This window comes from Mytilus californianus, unplaced genomic scaffold (assembly GCF_021869535.1).
Source record: "Mytilus californianus isolate M0D057914Y unplaced genomic scaffold, xbMytCali1.0.p SCAF_4, whole genome shotgun sequence".
NCBI classification, from domain to species: Eukaryota; Metazoa; Mollusca; class Bivalvia; order Mytilida; family Mytilidae; genus Mytilus; species Mytilus californianus.
In genome coordinates this window covers 76831600-76850630 of record NW_026262690.1, presented here as the reverse complement: position 1 = coordinate 76850630, position 19031 = coordinate 76831600, and the positions used below count along the sequence as shown (strand labels likewise).

The following is a 19031-nucleotide window of genomic DNA, read 5'->3' as shown; positions in this document are numbered from 1 at the left end:
TACAGAAAATTTAAATCTAAATAATTATTAGTTTTATTGAAAATTAGAAAAGGGTAAAAGAATAACAGACATTACATATAGTTACATTTGTATCTACCTTTGTTAAAAAAAAGAGTTATCAATAAAGTATGTTTTCAAGATTTATTTCTTCATTTTTTAATATTTTGTTTTGTCACTTTGTTCTAATATTCCTGTATATAGTCACTGGAAAAACAGTTTTAAAAATTTCCCATTTTTCATCCATAGGTTCTAGTGTAATAGATTCCTGGCCATTAACTAGAGCTGTCCAGGACACTATGCAAGTACCCCATACACACGATAGACCAGTTAGTTCAATACTATATAACAGAGAACTTGGCCAAATAGTCACAATATGCACAGAATCTGTTATAAAGGTATGTATAGAAATAAACTTGCATAACTATGTGAAAAAAACTAGTCATTGAAATACTGCAAAGGATCTAGGGCCAATTTTTACAATGAACAGAGAATCTGTCCTCAGTGTACATTCCTTATCTATACTATTAAATGAGAAGACCTCATTTTGTGTGTCGCTTCTCTTCCTTCCACAATAAATTAATCATCATGCCCTTATGTCCTATAGGTACCATGCATAACCGCATTTGTCATCCATTCTTATGATTATTCAGTTTGGGTTATTTTGGGAGAAAAACGAAAATAAAGGCGTCCTGATATTGTTTCCGTCATCGAACGCACTTTTAAGTCATAGACAAGACTTCCGTTTAGGACTGTTTAAAATTAAACGTAATTTTCATATTAAAGTACATGGGGACAATTATTTTTGCGTTTATCTGTACACCATGATCATACATATGCTATAAATAAAGTGTATTTGCTATTTACTATCAATTCCAAATCTACTATCCACGGCGGTCACTGATATATTATGTAACAGAGATGCTGAAATAATCTCCCTAGGCAAGAATATTGGATGACGCAAAATAAACACTATCACCCTGGAAGAGCGGAATAATGAACTGAGTATTTATATGAAATTATGTTGTGATGATTTTGTAGACGTTTCAGTCTCAGTGGAACGAACCTTTGTCTGGATGAGACGGACGCGTTCAATCAACATGAGGGGACGGTGACGCATAGCCACCCGGCCCTCCTGTTACCATTATATAGAGAGTCTCTATATATAATATATATCAGTTACCGCCGTGGAAAGTAAACTTGGAATTGATAGTAAATAGCAAATACACTTTATTTATAGTATATATGTATGTTCATAGTATACAGAAAACGCGAAAATAATTGAAATTAACAGAAAACAAAAATTAACGGACTTTGGAAAAAAAGGAGAGGGCTAAAACAATTGTCCTGTCCCCAAGTACCTATGACTTTTGATACCTTTCCTGAAATTCTCCAGTCATAAAACCTTTTACAAAAATTCATCAATTAACAGTTTATATACTTTCAACTATACTCTTAATACCCGCGATTTCGCGGGTGTGTTCTAGTATAATATAAAATTTATGGATGATAAATGAATCTGTCAAATGCTTATCATCAGGATTCTTGGCTTAATTGTCACAAATGTACAGATTTTGTTATAAATGTTTGTTTCACCTACAAATGATAGACATGGCAATATAAATTTCATTATAACTACAGAATTTGGTTGTAAATGTATGTTAGACTCCATTCAAATGTGTCATGATTCAGATGCATCTGTTACAGTTTCTTAAAGTACGATTTGTTTGTATTATTGTAGGTATGGGAATATGAGTCAGGAAAACGTGTCTATACAATAACAGATGCACATGGTCCTAATGTGGAAGTGACAGCATGTTGTTTAGACTCATCAGGGTACAGACTGGCCACAGGAGGGTTTGATGGTCAGTATTACCTAGGATTAAGTAAATGAAAGATCACTAATTACATTCCAAAGTAACATTACTATATTATTTTGAAAAAGCACCCAAGGGAAATAATTTCTTGAAAAAAGGGGGTGCATATTTTTTAGTCAACAATATTGTCAATACAAAAGCTAGTTCTAGGTAAAGCATACTTTTTAAACATTATATAAGTATATTGTTATACAGCTGATTGTGCAATAAAGATAATTTAATTGTGTTAAACAGAATTTAAAAAATACAAACGTAGAAAATATGGAAAGTTAAATTTCTTTGCATCTATTAGGTTCCTTAGATTAGAGCTGCATAAAAGTTTAATGTTTATGTCTACATAAAAGCTACTCTTGAAAAATTAAAAGTCAATATTATTTTTTTCATTTTCAAGGCTCCATCAAAGTGTGGGATTTTGGTTCTGGACAGGAACTGAAACATAAGTCTGGTAGACAGTCTGATGAAGATCTCAGTATTGTAGGCATGAAATACTGGAATCTAGACAAGGATAGAGTCATCCTTACTGCAGGCTGGAATAATAAAATTAGAATGATTTTGGTAAGTGAAACTAATTCCAACCATATCAAAATCAAATAATCAATAAATTGGTGGTCACTTAATAATAGAAAATAAAAATGCTGATAATATTTGATTAGCAATTATTTATTTTTAAACATTTATCTGATTTTAATGTGAAGTCAGTTGTTAAAAAATAAAATGATAGATGAAAAGAAAACTTTATATAATTGTGTGCCTCCTAAGCACTTTTCTAGAGCAACCTTCATCAGGAATACTCAAAACCCCAAAAATTTAAACTGAAGGATGAACAAGACCTGAAAAAGGGAGGGGCTTTATGACTGGGACCTAAAAAATATAGGCAAATTCATTTAAGGTGGTACATAACACTACAGGGAGATAACTCTGTAAAAATCAGCCGTACATTTTAATCACCTTGTATTGTTAAGGAAATATTAAACTTTTCAATGATCAAAATCAGTGTGTGTCAAACTGCTATAATCCAATGAAATTTTTCCGATAAAGTGTGTGGTTCAAGTTTTTTGAAATTTTTATATTTTTATCAAAGGGTCAAAGTAAAGATTTTGTCAAAATTTCATGAAAATTAAAAGAGCCAAATTAATTTTAGTCAAGGTGTTTGGTACCACCTTAAAGTCAACTTTTGTGGCTATGCACAGTACAAGACATCTAGTACTCAGTATATGTAAAAGAAGATGTAGAGTATATGGCACTGAAACAGCATCCCAACTACACAGAAAAACAAAAGACTTCTAGAGGTCAACATAATGACTTTTGGCACAACATGATTAATTAAAAGTTGAAGCCAATGTTGATGTTAACATGTTTTTGTTCTGCATAATTTTCAAATTGAGATTATAAATTTGCTGAATGGAAATAATGAAGCTCAATTAGCTTTGATTTAAGAAGATACTTTTGATTCGTAACTGTCTATTTACCAATTACAGATTTTAATCTAGTATCACACACTTTTAATACAGATTGTTGCCCTTTGCCAATTGTAGATTGGTTCTAAACCTGATAAAATGAGCCAATGCCCCTTGCAAAATATGATTAGTTGAAAGTGAGATTTAGACATTTTAATAATTTTTTTTAATATAGAATGACTATTGGTATCAAAAGTTTATAGCTCAACAAACAATTCAATGTAATTAAAAGATTAGAAAATCTTAAAGATTACACACATTCGACAAGTCAGATAAATTTGCTCTTTCTGTTGGCACTTTGTGGTCAATAAAAATTTTATGTCCCTCCTTTTAAAGGGAAACAAAGCATGCAAATGGAATTCAAATTATTTGGTCAATTAAGGAATTGCCAAACAGATTAATATAACAAATGAATTTCATGGTTATGGTTAAATCATACATTTTTGTGTTAAATAAGATACAACAAAGGAGAAAGTCCGGTAATGGCTTGTTTTGGCCTAAAATTCAAAGTTCATCTGATGAAAGATTTTTGACATTTTTTAAACACTTAAGTGTCTACTTCAGTTGATTCAATTAGTTTATGTAAAAGATTTGAACTGATTTGGTCATTAAAGAGGCTTACATTTCAACAAATTGGTAAAAATGCTATATTTTGGCCCAAAAAGGGGTCTTACCGGGCCTACTCCTTTCATAACGGCTTGTATGGAGAATCACAAGATTATGTATCCATGAAAATTGATTCTCTCAGTTTAAATATTTTTACATAGATATAAGAAGATGTGGTATGAGTGCCAATGAGACAACTCTCCATCCAAGTAAAAATTTATAAAAGTAAACCATTATAGGTCACAGTACGGTCTTCAACACGGAGCCTTGGCTCACACTGAACAGTAAGCTATAAAGGGCCCCAAAAAATTACTAGTGTAAAACCATTCAAACGGGAAAACCAACGGTCTAATCTATATAAATCTATTACATGTCTATCTTAAAAAAAAAAAAAAAAATCTGATCAGTTAAGGGATAAAACATATAATTTTGAGCATTTTGCTCTTATTGCCCTAAATATCTTTTGCAGGATAATAATGAGAGTTATGATTTACCAGTTGTACGAGAATTTAGTGATGTGTATTTCTTTACCAAAGATATTGACGTTAGTGCTTCATTGAGTGATCCCTTCACAGCAGATCCACTGCCGGATATAGGACAGAATTCAAATGTATCTAAATCTTCCAAGAAAAATTCTATTATGTCTAATAATATATTTAAAAAGGTGAGTAAGGAAGTCATTATTCGATGAAATACAGTAAACCAGTTATTGTTCACAAGCTCTTTATTTACAAGACTTTTGCAAATAAAAAAATAACGCATATACATGTCATGGGTACTGTAAAATCAGAAATTATTGCATGCATTTATTATTGCGATTTTTAAAAAATGAACAAAAATGCAATATTAATCATTGTGATTTCAGGAAAATATGCATACAAATATATGTATCAGATATCAGAATGCAAGTTTTTATTATTGCGATAATCACCAAGTCACAAAATTCTCATTAATAAAAACCTCGCAATAATTTCTAAACTTACAGTATGTCAAACTTGGATCTTCTTTTAATGAGCACATCAACAAAGTGAGAAAATCACAAACATGTCCATTATCGCTATGTGGATTAGAAATTTTTCTGTGGATGAAAGCTTGGTAAATACATTTGAGTAATTACCATTTCAAAAGGTTAAAGTTATCAAAAGAACCATTCATTGTCACATGTAATATAATGTGGATTCATTATTTTTCTTGGGGTACCAGATTTTGTCATGGATTTCGTGGGTAAAGGTAAACCACAAATTTAAATATTCAACAAAGTACAATTTTGTATAGGCTTATATGCAGACTTTGGCAAAACCACTAAATCAATTAGTCACAAAAACAATTTTTCCTCAATCCAATAAATTGGTTTCTACAAAAATGAAGTAGTGTAAAATTATTTGCAAACTATAAAAAATTGTTTTGAACTGCATTATTTTTTTCAGGATTATTTATTAACAACAAATGAGATGTCAACAATAGAGACGTTTTCACAAAATACTCTGTATACTGGTTGTAGCAATGGTAAACTGATTACATGGGACATAGAGAAATCTAGTGTTGATAAAATGTAAGTAAGATACTTATCGCAGAGGAGAAACAACTTTTGAAATTTTACATTAAATTAGTTGTAGTTTACACATCCTATTTTCTTTTGCCAATAAAGCAGACACAAGAAAGAGTTTTAAAAAATACTCAAGACTGGCCAGTTTACAGTGTTAATTGTTTCATTAGAGACTACATAAGATCAATGCAAAATTTTATGCTTGGTATTTTCTGTATGTACATTCATTGTTGTGATATTTCAGACATGAAATACAAGATCAAGAGGAAACCTCTTCTCCACCAACGAGTCGACACAGATCAAGACAAGGAGGGGAAAAGAAAATTAATCAAATCAAATTTCTAATACATCAAGAAAAGAAACTTAGTCCAGAATATTTAAAGTGAGTATACAGGATTATATGCCCTATACCTTGTAAAAATGTACAATTTAATTTTTTTAATGATTCAAGTATTTCAGGGAAAATTCTCTTCTATATTATAGATATTGAAAAAACAATTAGTAGAACACAATTCCTTAATGAAAACTTTTTGTTTTGTAATTATTGTTCTCCCTTGTTTTGTAATTATTTGTTCTGCCTTGTTTTGTAATTATTTATTCTCTTGTGTTTTATAATTATTTGTTCTCCATTGTTTTGTAATTATTTGTTCTCCCTTGTTTTGTAATTATTTGTTCTCCACTGTATTGTAATTATTTATTCTCCCTTGTTTTGTAATTATTTGTTCTCCCTTGTTTTGTAATTGTTTGTTCTCCCTTAATTTGTAACTCTTTGTTCTCCATTGTTTTGTAACTCTTTGTTCTCCATTGTTTTGTAACTCTTTGTTCTCCATTGTTTTGTAATTATTTGTTCTCTGTATTGTAATTATTTGTTCTCCTCTGTATTGTAATTATTTGTTCTAGGTACAAGAAGAAGTAAGTGAATGAGTAATTTATTGGAACTTTATCACATTTTATATTTTATAATACTGCATGTACATGATTTTGATTTACATTAGAGATCACTTTTTTGTTTTCCTGTTTTCTTGCAATTGGTCAATTCTGATTGGGAAAGAAAGAAATATTGGGACTACAGCAAGCTAAAAAATATATATAATATAACCAACAACAAAAGAAACCCCCAAAATATCGATCATAGATTGTTAAAGAAGCTTTTTTCAAAATTAGAAACTTTTGAAGAAAAACAAATGCATATGGAATAGCTTGAGAAATAAAATTTGTGTTGGATTTCTTTTGTCTAAATTGGAAAAAAAAATATAATTCATTTGATAAATAGATCTGACTACTTTCAGAACTAGGTTAACAAAGGAATGGCCTTTGCTGTACAGTTATACAGTTGTTTTTTTAATATCAGTGCAGTGTGAATTTAATGTATTTCTGTAATTATTTCAGAACATAACTTTTTGATGGTATTGGGATTTTAACAGTTAATATATTTATGACCTCATATGCATGCTGAGGAAATTCCTGTGAACATTAATTTCAAACAACCTCATTTACCTGTTTTATCTGATAAGCTTTAATCTAAACATTGTTTTACTTTTACATTAATGTTAAACAATACATTTTCTGAAACAGTAACTGGAGCCAGTATGAAAGCAAGTTTTTCCCTGTTTGCTGCTTACCAAATATCTTGTGATCCCCACCAACCAGCAAGAATAAACTTCTTTTATATTAAATGCAATGACTTTTTACCATGAAATACTTTTTTTTATGACACAAGCAATTGAACTTTGTTTAAATTCTTTATGCTTGACAAATTTCTATTTTGTTCCTATTTTTATCTAAGAATAAGTTACCTTTAACAAAAACTATACTTTTTTATTATTCTTTGCTCAGTAAGTTGAGTACAAGCAGATTTACGGGAAAAAAAGTGTAAAAATTACCATTTGATTTAAATTGAAGAGACTAATCTTATTTGTTATTGTTTATTGTCATAGAAAGACAAAAGTTGATGATGAAACAGAACGAGAAGGAGCAGGTTCTCAAATGTCACACAAATCTAAAACTTCCAGAATAGGATCAAGATTAGGTTCTAGAGTAGGATCACGACTCTCACACCATTCCAATGCACCACCTAAGGTTAGTATATAGCGATATGGTCTAAAAACTTATATTTGGATCAAGATTATGATTTAGAGCAGTTTTTCCTACACCATTCCAATGGATTAACTAAGGTTGGTACAAAATGATATGGCAGAAAAATTTATTTTTGGATCAAGATTAGGATTTAGAGCAGTTTTTTCTACACCATTGCAATGGATTAACTAAGGTTGATACAAAATGATATGGCAGAAAAATTTATATTTGGATCAAGATTAGGATTTAGAGCAGTTTTTCCTACACCATTCCAATGGATTAACTAAGGTTGGTACAAAATGATATGGCAGAAAAATTTATATTTGGATCAAGATTAGGATTTAGAGCAATTTTTCCCACACCATTGCAATGCATCACCTAAGGTAAGTGTATAGTGAAAGGGCTGAAACATTTTTATTTAGATCAAGATTAGGGTTGAGGGCAGTTTTGCCTTCCCCATTCCAATTGATCAACTAAGGTTAGTTTATAAAGTTATGGCAGAGGATTTACATTTAAATCAAGACAAGGACTGAAAGCTTTCCAATGGATCATCACTGGCAAGCACAATGATATGATACAAATTTCAGAAAAAAATATATGTTTTAGGTTCCAAATCAGATTTGGTAATTCTAACACACCACCTACATCTCTATTAAAATAAGACACAGAAATATCTGGCGGAACATTAGCTTAAAAGATTCACATTCCATTTTGGCAGTTATGTTTCAGTAGGTTCAGTGTTAAGACCGATCTAATATATAATTAAGTTAACCTCAATCCTGTTACTTATAAATAGCTTACAAACCAGAAGCAATATGCTAAAGTTGTTTCTTTCAAAACCAAGAAAAGCTTGTAAATTTCATTTAAAATATATTTATGGATACCTGTTTTGATTTTGTTTTCACAAATTCTTTTTTAGCCGCCAGATGAAAAGGAACAAAAAGAACAGAAAGATTTTGTAGACCAGTTAACAGCCAGAATAGAAGGTGAAGACCCTGAGAAAGAAGGACCAGTAGAGGAAAAAGACAAAGGTAGATTTTAGAACACCAATTTTTTTTTAATACTGATACAAATAGCTTAGAATTTTTATCAAAGTTGTGAACAGAGCAGACATTTTCACACTATCTTTATTTAAGTCAAAATACAGTATTATGGAACTTAAACTTTAAGATTTTACTTTGTCTTTGCTCAACTGAAATCTTTTAATGAAAGGTGGGAAATAAGTATTTACAGAGTTCTGAAAACAGTAAAAATAAAAAGCATCATGAATTTAGATCTAGATTTAACTTGAAATAAAAAATATAGTCCTACTTTTTATTTTGCAAAATCCTAGTTTATGGTGCATGTAAATGTAAATGTGAACAGATGCAGTACAGAAAAAAAAAACTACATTTCAGATGAAGAGGAAGAAAAGAAAGATCATGAGAAACCAGACATAGAACTGAATTTACATGAGGATGATGAGGAGGAGGAAGAGGAAGAATGGACTGAAGAGAGAAAATGGGTGGAAGAAACTTATGATCCTATCATTGTCACAGCTCATCAAGATTCTTATATCAGATTCTGGAATATGGAGGTTGGTTTATTTTGAGAAATATTATGGCATAATGGGGGGGGGGAGGTTGGCAGATGCCAGATAAATAATTTAAACTTAAAAAACCATTTACTTGTTTGAAATTTTGACTTTTCTAACTATAATACAGGAAAAGGGAAATAATCATTAAGTTAAAGTAAAAAACCTACATGTTGTGAAGAATTGCGAATATTCTTTTTGTCTGTCATGAGATTAACATTGTTAGGCCTACCAGGCATATTGATATGATATATATTCATCATTCCCCCTTCAGTAGGGTCAGATATTGTAAAGTTTCTGCTTTTTCATGTTTAATTCTTTGTCTTTTCCAGGGTCAGGTATTACGTGAAGTGTCTGCTGTTACAAGACGACAAGGAACTCCTGTTACTGCCCTGTGTCATGATGAACGCTGTAACATACTCATATCTGGTGATTCAAGTAAGGATTAACACTTATCTGAAATTTTAGTCTCATAGAATGTAAAGATAAAAGACAATTTAACTGTCTTGAGGAAATTACAAGAGAGACATGTACAGCTTTTTTACATGTATTAAAATCAAAATTTTAGAGCTGGAAATTTTGGAAAATTATTTTTTTTTTATTGAGATAATATAAAAAGACAATCTAATTGAATTACAAAGTCATTTTCTTTGAACTTGGTTTTAACATTATAGCTATTGATTTAAATTATGTATTTCAGAGGGATATTTAACTTTATGGAGTATAGGAAAATTCTTGAGAGACACACAGTCAAATGATCCTGTAAGTTTTTATAAACAGCTGCAGTTTTATAATATTGTTACATATGTTGGGTTCCTGTCTTATAGACATAGAACCCCAGTGTTCTCCATTTTTCACTAAGGTAAGGTGGGTCTTTTGAAAAAATCACTTGTAACCGGTCGTATTATTTTTTTTATACTTTTCCAAGCGGGTTTTTTTTTTACTGTGGGTGTTGTCACAAAAAGAATGGTTAGTATTGTATTCACATTTAATGGAATTGAATAGCAGATGGCTTTTGCAGGACTCCCTCCTCCTGCCAAGTTTCTCTCCTATTCCTTGCTTTAGTGCTGTATTTTTAGTACACAGAACAGTAACATCCTTCTTCTGTGACGACTAGCCATTTAAAGTCCTGTTCATATTTCTCAGCTTGGGAAAAACCTCTCAATGTAATGACTGTCCCTTTTATGAAGGATATTTTTCAAGAGATACAAATGCGCACATATTTATTTCATTTACAGAAACTTTTTCCAAAGAACTATACATCTATTTGGTATTATATGGTCAAAACATGTCCAAGAATTTTGTAATAATCCTGGACTTATATCTACTTTATCAATAAAAAAAAGGGACCCTCTTTTAGAAAAGTTGTTCCAAATATTACATAACCGTACAATGTCTCATGTTTGTTGCTTAAAGTTATACTATCATAAATTATTGTTAATTGTAAATGCCCCCTGTGGGACCCTGATTGGAATAATAAACTATTTGATTTGATTTTATAACGAGTTTTCCCCCTTTTAAGTTAAAAAATCTTAGTTTTTCTTTTTTCTTTTCTTCAACAATAAGACGACCTCTTGTCACTCATTTAAGGAATATTCCTCATGACATTAGGGGATTGCTCCCAACCTGTTTACCTTCGCGATCGCTCGCGTGCCTTTTCCGTTGTTTTGATACTTTTTTTTCAATTTTTTCAATTTCAATACAACTATCCGTTTTAGTTGACTTATTTTGCCTAAAGTTTTCCTTATCACCATCGTCATCTGCCTTTCTCTTCCCCCGAATAATAATAGAAAACATTGAAATTTGATGATCCGCCATTTTTGTCAATGAAAACAAATCAGCGAGGCGCGATTAGTATTCAAATTTTTACGGTGCGGAACCGAAAAAAAACCGGAATTTGAAAAAAAAGACGACCACCTCCTAAAATGGAAAGGTGGTCGGCTTTCAATAGAAGGTGGTCGGCACACCCAGCTTTAATGCCGAATGGAAAACACTGAACCCACATTTCTTTTCATTCATTTTTGTTAGTGAAGAATTACTCTGATAATTTCAAAACATTTCTTTGAAGTTCATATGAAAGAACAACTACTGGTTTGCATGAATAACTGTGTATTTCAACTCAATATTGTTATTAAGACATTGATAAAGCTTAACCTTAAAGAATAAAAGTTTTGGTAGATTTGTTGGCAACATCACAATTGTTGTCCTATCGGGTTATGGGGTTTTACACAAGACTGAAAAAAATATGGGAGAAACTAATTCTCCTTTTGGTTGCTCATGAGTTATGATGTTTCTCACATCTCGTAACGTAAATTTACTTTCTCACAACAAAATGATAATCTATATGAAGATATTCATTTTCTGTTTAATTTATTTATTTTTTATTTTCTGTGATTGTAGAGTGCAATAAAACAAGTGATCAGCTGGAGAGCTCATCTTGTGAAAGTTGTTTCCCTTGTTTATATTAACTCATTAAAGTGCATTCTGTCAGGATCTACAGATGGATCAGTCAGGTAAATTTCTCTTTGATATACTTAAGTATGTTCTTTAAATAGCTGACCCTTTCTATTGAAGTTGATGTTAAATTTTCTGCTGCATCCCATTCTGTTAAGGTTAACTGACAAATTGGTCAGGTTAAGATATCTGCAAAGAGTCTCTAGTAAAGTTCATTAAATCAAAATAAAATTTAATGACATAAATTAAAAAATAAACGAATTACAGAATTGAGTCTTTATTCAATAATATTTATACATCCAGAAATACAATTTTGCAGTATATCATTAATGCTGATTTCTTCATACCAAAATAAAAAAGATTTGAAAATAATTGTTAAATATATAAACTAATCTTTTTACATAATGTATTTATTTACAGAGTATGGTGGGGTTACAAAGGTAGATTTGTAGGTTTCTATGGTCAGCATAGAGCGTTTGTATTCCCAGAACGTGAAGAAACAGCTGGTCCTCCGACACTTCCTTACGATATAACTGAGGTAAAATGTCTTGTAAACTGCTGTCTTTTTATTTTTAGTAAGCAAAAATAAAGAAATAAATGCTATTTCAAAACTATTTTGTCTGAAACATACATCAAGCTCACTCATAAAGTTATAAATTATCTGTCTAAAATAAAAAATAATTTGAAAAGAGGTTCAGCCACACAAAAAAGAAACTTTTGGCTGGTTTGCACAAAGGTAAACAAAAATTTGATTCGATGAAGATTTGATACTGGACATTGTGAATATTCTAATTTCTAGCATGTCTGAAGTGGCCTGGTAAGACTGCCATGCCAGTATGAGTATTTTCAGTAATAAAAGACTTGGATAAAAGAAGGACCAATAGTTGCTATCATCTACATTATTTGCTCTCTGGTGAATAGTTGTCTCAATCTTCTTATTTTTATATTGTAAATTTGTTCCATTATCATGGTGAATTCAACTAATTTTGTTTTTAAAATTTCTTGATTTCAGGGACCATTAGCTCCAGTTCAAGAGAAAAGTGCTAAACAAACCATAAGAACTGTACAGAAATATGAATATCCACTTATATTTGATAATGAGAAGTAAGTTTATTCTGGTGCCTACAAAATTAAAGTTGAAAACTATTAAAAAGTGTCAGATTCAAGTAACACAATGATGCAATCATGGTTTAAACTGGAAGTGCCATCTTAGGAAGCAGTGGCCTTATACTAACATGTGTGACTATTTTTAGTTGAAAAATTATTACATATCCACAAATTATGTCGTATTTTATTTAGTTCAAGTGTTAAAAGCAGTTCAATTTAAACATATATCTTTATCACTTGATAATATGGAAGTATTATATTCATTCTAAAATTGTGTGCTAACAAAACAAAAACTAAAGGAATGCCCACATTGTCTGCCATTTCATTCTTAAAAATTATTTGAAATTAAAACTCAGAAGCTCATCTGAAAATGTGAGAAACAATGCTTTATAAGATTAAAAGTCTTATATACTTTCATTCATTTCACACAAAAAATTTTAAAAATATTTGAAACTATGTACTTACCTTATAGGAAAGCAGACCCATCATAAATATCATTCATTCAAAGACAGAAAAAATGCAAAGAAATTTTAAACAATTTTAAACATTCAGCATATCTGACCAAGCACTTTTTTCAAATTTTTATGTATGCAACTTGAGTTAAGTGAGAAGATTTTATTGTAAAAGTAATGGAAAAACAGTATGCTGGAACAGGGGAGATAACTTTGTAATGTAATGTTTTATTTTCAACTTTACTCTGAAATTACTTTTATTTATGGATTTGAGTATTTTTCATTTGTTTACAACTTTTTGAATTTCTTAAATTAGATTTTTAAACATTAAAAGTACCTTGAAAATTGTGAATTTTTTTACGTGTTAAAATTAAAATAATATAAAAATATAAAATAACCATGAAATCCAAGGCAATTGGTAACCCATAAATAGAAACTATTTGAATAAAAATATTTTGATAGTAGTTTAGCTATAACAAAAGGACTGCAGATTAGGTTGAACCATTTTTTATAGCCATTATTTATTTTTATCCAGGTGGACACCATTTAGAAGATCAGCATACATAAGACAATCAGAGGCCCCTCCTCCAAAGAAAAAACCTTTTAGCTATGAAATAGATAAAAAGTTCTTTGGAGCTTTGATTAAACCTAAGGTATTTAATTTTAATTCTTTAGAGTCTCAGTGAGATTAGATCCATAGAATAGAGAATATTTAAACAACTTCTGTGTTTTTAGAAAAATTATATAAAGTTATGCACTGTACCCATACGCAAAGTTAACTCAAATTTTTTTTAAATACTTTGGACCCAAGTTTTAAGGAAAGTCAGATGAGTCTATGAATTCCTCTTTATGGCTGCTGAAATAAATAAAGAAATCTGAGACCAGTAAGTTTTAAAGTGGTCATTGTAAATGAATTATGTTACTTATTTCAGGATAATTTAAACAGATTTTTAGAACTACATAAGAAGGTGAATTTTGTATGAGCTACAAAATAACTTAAGTTTTGATGCCAGAACATGTGTATAACATGTGTATAACAGTTGTTTCCACACAAACCAGATCTATCTGACACTTAATTCACAGCTCAGAAATCATTTTTGCTCACATTATCACACCATACTATTTCCTTATGTTTTGGGCAGCTAATCAAATCTGTGACATTTGTCCCTCTAACTGTCTAGATAAATTACTTACAGTCAAATCTGTGACATTTGTACCTATAACTGTGTAGATAAATTATTTACAGTCAAATCTGTGACATTTGTCCCTCTAACTGTCTAAATGAACTATTTCCATCTTCCATTACTGAATCTAGTTTGAAAATATATTTAAATTTCTGATGGAGCTTAATCATTGGTTTTTTTTTTTCAGAAAATTGTTGGAAATATTTTTCCAAGGAACTTAATGCATTTTCTTCATGAATTTGTTCCACATACTGTTCTTGATTTCTTACAAACTCTATGTTGTCTTTTGAACTGTTGTAAATAGAAGAGCCAAATAATTTTTTTTTTAGTGATCATATTGATACCAGAAATTTTATGTGTTCATTTTAAAAAAATAAATGAAGTTTAAAATTACTTAACATCTAAAGAAGGCAAATTTTTATTTCATGTTTATATACCAGAAATGAAGTAAAATTTAATTCAGCTGAGAGGCATATTGAAAATATAAATATATACCATTAAATTACATCTTCATCTTAGGATTTTTGTTTTATAGGATATTCAGCATTGCTTAAAATTCACTCAGTGATAAGTTATATTGATAGAGTGATTGAAAACTGTATAATGTCTAGTTGCAAATATTACATGCACATTCAGGATGATATGTTGATTTTATATCAAGATATCCTGATTTGTACTAGTCTGACATGCTGAGTTAAAGTTCTAGCTCAAAAGGTAATTGAGACCAAACCCTCCTGCACTTGTTCTTAATTGCGTCCACTAAGGCTGATTGGGAACAGTTATAAATGTTGTTCATATGTCCTGTTATAAAAATGAGAAAGAAACTAATTTTTCTTTAATATCAGAAGCCTCATTAAAAATTTATTTTACAAATCACAAATTGTAATTGAAATTCTTACACAATTCACTGTTTCAGAAGCTAAAGGTCTATAGGTAATTGCATTGTCTGTACCCCAAAATAAAAAAAAGTCACACCATTGGTTGAATTTTCTATGTTTAAGACATTGTTATTCAATCACAACGCTTCTGAACATATCACCCAAGGCATTAGATTCTGAAATGGGGAATTAACATACTGTTATACACATATAACACTTAGCAGGCACTGGTTATGTGATAATGGTGTTTTGTAGGTTTGAACCTTTTTGTCTGTTTGACTCTTTTAGTGCAATCACATAAACAAAAATTATAGATTTAGCATTGTGTGGATTGTGTTAATTTTAATACAATATATATTTTTATTGCAAATGCTGTAAGGGCAAAGTGAAGAATAAATGTGAAACTGTTTTGTTTTGAATTGCTTTGTGAGAATCAAAGCATTATGGTAATTTCATTGTGTGTATACAAAAGTAAAGAATGTTGCATTGATGGCTATTTTTCCATTCTTTGTAGTATTGTCAGTGAAACATGATATTTTGGTGTACATCGATTTGAAAAATAGTTAGAATTTCTTAAATTTCTGCAATGGTGAATTTTCAATAGAGTGTAACTGTTGTGTGATGCTAGATAAATTTAATAATATGTATTTAATGCGTCAAACAAAACAAAAGTTTTTTTTAGGAGTGATGCAAGAAAAATATAAATTTGTTCTTTTGTATTTGTCAGAACTATTTATAACATTTATCCAGTGTTGAACAAAACAGCGTTTTCAGTTAAACTTCCTTATAAAACCAATCCTGTTTTACATTTAATGTTTTATGACCTTATAACCTCGAAATGCACAAGTAAAAAATATCATTAAAAAAAAAAGTTCAAAGATTTTTATTAAATGTAACATTTACATATATATTGTTTGTATTTTATTTTAGTGAGCTCACATAAAATATTTATTCAGATTGATGTTTAGATATGGTCTTGCAGGTTTTTATAATTTACATGAAATATTCATAGTTTCTGTCTGCTGGGGAATAAATTTTACCAGGTATTTATAACCACTTGGGGATTGTATCCATATTTCTTTAAATTTCCAACAACTTTTGAGGAAAATAAATATTTAAAAAGAAAAACAAAGTTGTCTGCAAAACTATTAATTGATGCTTGGGTAGTATTAATAATGTGATTTATAAATATGAGCAGAAGAATTAAGAGGTTTAAGTATTGTTCCATGAGGCAAACATCCCTTATCTTTCTTCCATTCAGAATTATGACCACTATCATCTCTGATATAATTTTGTATTTAATTTTAGGCATATAATCATCATCTAGAAAGCATAATAACAGGAGATAAGAATCAAGGAGCTGTGTTTAGAGCTTTACCGGTATACAGGGTAAGATTTTGCAGTAGAGAAGGTTTCAAAATGGCCTCCATACTTGATGTTAATTTTTAGCTCACCTGGTCCGAAGGGCCAAGTGAGCTTTTCTCATCAACTTGGCGTCCGTCATTCGTCGTCCGTCGTCGTTAACTTTTTACATTTTGAACTTCTAGAGAACCACAAAATGGAACGAAACCAAACATGGCATGAATGTTCCTTATGAGGTGCTGACCAAGTGTTATTACTTTGAAGCCAATTCATCATCCAAGATGGCCGCCAGCTGGGGACTTAGTTTAACATAGGATCCTATGGGAAATACATTCAAATGTTTTCTTTTAGAGAACCACTGAATGGAATGAAATCAAACATGGCATGAATGTTCCTTATGAGGTGCTGACCAAGTGTTGGTACTTTGAAACCAATCCATAATCCAAGATGGCCGCCTGTGGGGGACTTAGTTTAACATAGGACCCTATGGGAAATATTTACAAATGTCTTCTTTTAGAGAACCACTAAATGGAATGAAACCAAACATGGCATGAATGTTCCTTTTGAGGTGCTGACCAAGTGTTGTTACTTTGAAGCCGATCCATCATCCAAGATGGCCACCAGCTGGGGACAATGTTTAACATAGGACCCTATGGGAAATACATACAAATGTCTTCTTTTAGAGAACCACTTAATGGAATGAAACCAAACATGGAATGAATGTTCCTTTTGAGGTTCTGATCAAATGTTGTTACTTTGAAGCCGATCCATAATCCATGATGGCCGCCAGCGGGGGACTTAGTTTAACATAGGACCCAATGGGAAATACATACAAATGTCTTCTTCTAGAGAACCACTGAATGGAATGAAACCAAACATGGCATGAATGTTCCTTATGAAGTGCTGACCAAGTGTTGTTACTTTGAAGCCGATCCATCATCCAAGATGGCCACCAGCTGGGGACAATGTTTAACAAAGGACCCTATGGACAATACATACAACTGTCTTCTTTTAGAGAACCACTGAATGGATTGAAACCAAACATGGCATGAATGTTCCTTATGAGGTGCTGACTAAGTGTTGTTACTTTGAAGCTGATCCTTCATCCACGATGGCCGCCAGCGAGGGGACTTCCTTTAACATAAGACCCTATGGGAAATACATACAAATGCTTCTTCTAGAGGTGCACTGAATGGAATGAAACCAAACATGGCATAAATGTTTCTTATGAGGTGCTGATGAAGTGTTGCTACTTTTGTTGCCGATTTACTGTTCAAGATGGCCACCAGGATTTTTTATTAAATTACAGGGCCAATATTAAACCAAATTTGGCCTCACTCATTATTAGGGTATCTGTTATGATTTTAATCTATTTTTACATGATTTCCAAAACCAAAGTAGAATCAGGTGAGCGACACAGGCTCTTGAGAGCCTCTAGTTAAATTAGACATTTTATTGTTCAAATATAGATGCACAAATAAACATCTGTAATATTCATTTACTGTTTTAATAATGTTTCCTGGTACCATCATGTTGCTATGGTGATTTGTAAATTATGTATATAAAATTGAGAATGGAAATGGGGAATATGTCAAAGAGACACAACAACACGACCAAAGAGCACACAACAGCCGATGGCCACCAATGGGTCTTCAATGCAGCGAGAAAATCCTGCACCTGAAGGTGGTCCTCAGCTGGCCCCTAAATAAAATTGTGTACTAGTTCAGTGAAAATGGACGTCACCCTAAACTCCAAAACATATAAATGAACTAAAATTAAAAAACATACAAGACTAACAAAGGCCAATGGCTCCTGACTTGGGACAGGCGCAAACATGCGGCGGGGTTAAACATATAACATTATGCATTTAAGAATGGGTAAAGTAGGATTTTGCATTGCAAGGAATTTCTTCAATTCATATTTAGGACCAAAAACAAGTTATACTATAAATCAGTTGGTAGGGATCAATCCAGTAATAGATGTTGAATTTCAACTGCATGTAGAACATACATAGTTGTTCAGATCTGAACCTTTAAACATCTTTTGAAGTTATAGAGATACTTAACAGTATTAAGGGGGCCTCGGTTGCCGAGTGGTCAAAATAGTCCATCTTCTGTATCACTAGCCTGTCAACACTAAGGTTGCGAGTTTGAATCCCCCACGTGGTGGGTGCATACCACACCAATCTTAATTGAAAAGGATTGTCAGTTTTCCTGCCGAAGGTCGTGGTTCCCTTTGGACACTTTGGCTGCCTCCACCATTTCAAAACTGACTGAGACAAAATGGCACAATAGTGCTGAAATGGTGTAAAACACTGATCAATCAATCAATCAATTAAATTTTGCTCAGTCTTAAGTTTTCTATGTTGTGTTTTGAGTACTATTGTTTGTCTGTTGGTCTTTTTCTTTTTTAGCCATGGCGTTGTCAGTTTATTTTCGACTTATAAGTTTGAATGTCCCTGT

The 19031-nt window shown here is 31.3% G+C and overlaps 1 protein-coding gene across 5 annotated transcripts in view; it reads left to right on the top strand.

The window, feature by feature from the left end:
- Positions 1 to 19031, top strand: part of LOC127698725 (WD repeat-containing protein 64-like) — a 52861-nt gene that overhangs the window by 25703 nt on the left and 8127 nt on the right. For 4 of the 5 annotated variants that reach the window (XM_052202349.1, XM_052202351.1, XM_052202353.1 and 1 more), the window contains exons 13-29: positions 247 to 395; positions 1739 to 1862; positions 2266 to 2429; positions 4407 to 4601; positions 5365 to 5489; positions 5728 to 5865; positions 7421 to 7562; positions 8479 to 8590; positions 8957 to 9135; positions 9465 to 9570; positions 9833 to 9894; positions 11533 to 11645; positions 12007 to 12124; positions 12599 to 12690; positions 13681 to 13798; positions 14078 to 14113; positions 16516 to 16596. In XM_052202349.1, coding sequence (XP_052058309.1) covers positions 247 to 395; positions 1739 to 1862; positions 2266 to 2429; positions 4407 to 4601; positions 5365 to 5489; positions 5728 to 5865; positions 7421 to 7562; positions 8479 to 8590; positions 8957 to 9135; positions 9465 to 9570; positions 9833 to 9894; positions 11533 to 11645; positions 12007 to 12124; positions 12599 to 12690; positions 13681 to 13798; positions 14078 to 14113; positions 16516 to 16596 — 2054 coding nt within the window. The remainder of the gene's footprint in view (positions 1 to 246; positions 396 to 1738; positions 1863 to 2265; positions 2430 to 4406; positions 4602 to 5364; positions 5490 to 5727; positions 5866 to 7420; positions 7563 to 8478; positions 8591 to 8956; positions 9136 to 9464; positions 9571 to 9832; positions 9895 to 11532; positions 11646 to 12006; positions 12125 to 12598; positions 12691 to 13680; positions 13799 to 14077; positions 14114 to 16515; positions 16597 to 19031) is intronic. The other variant, XM_052202352.1, reaches the window with a different exon arrangement.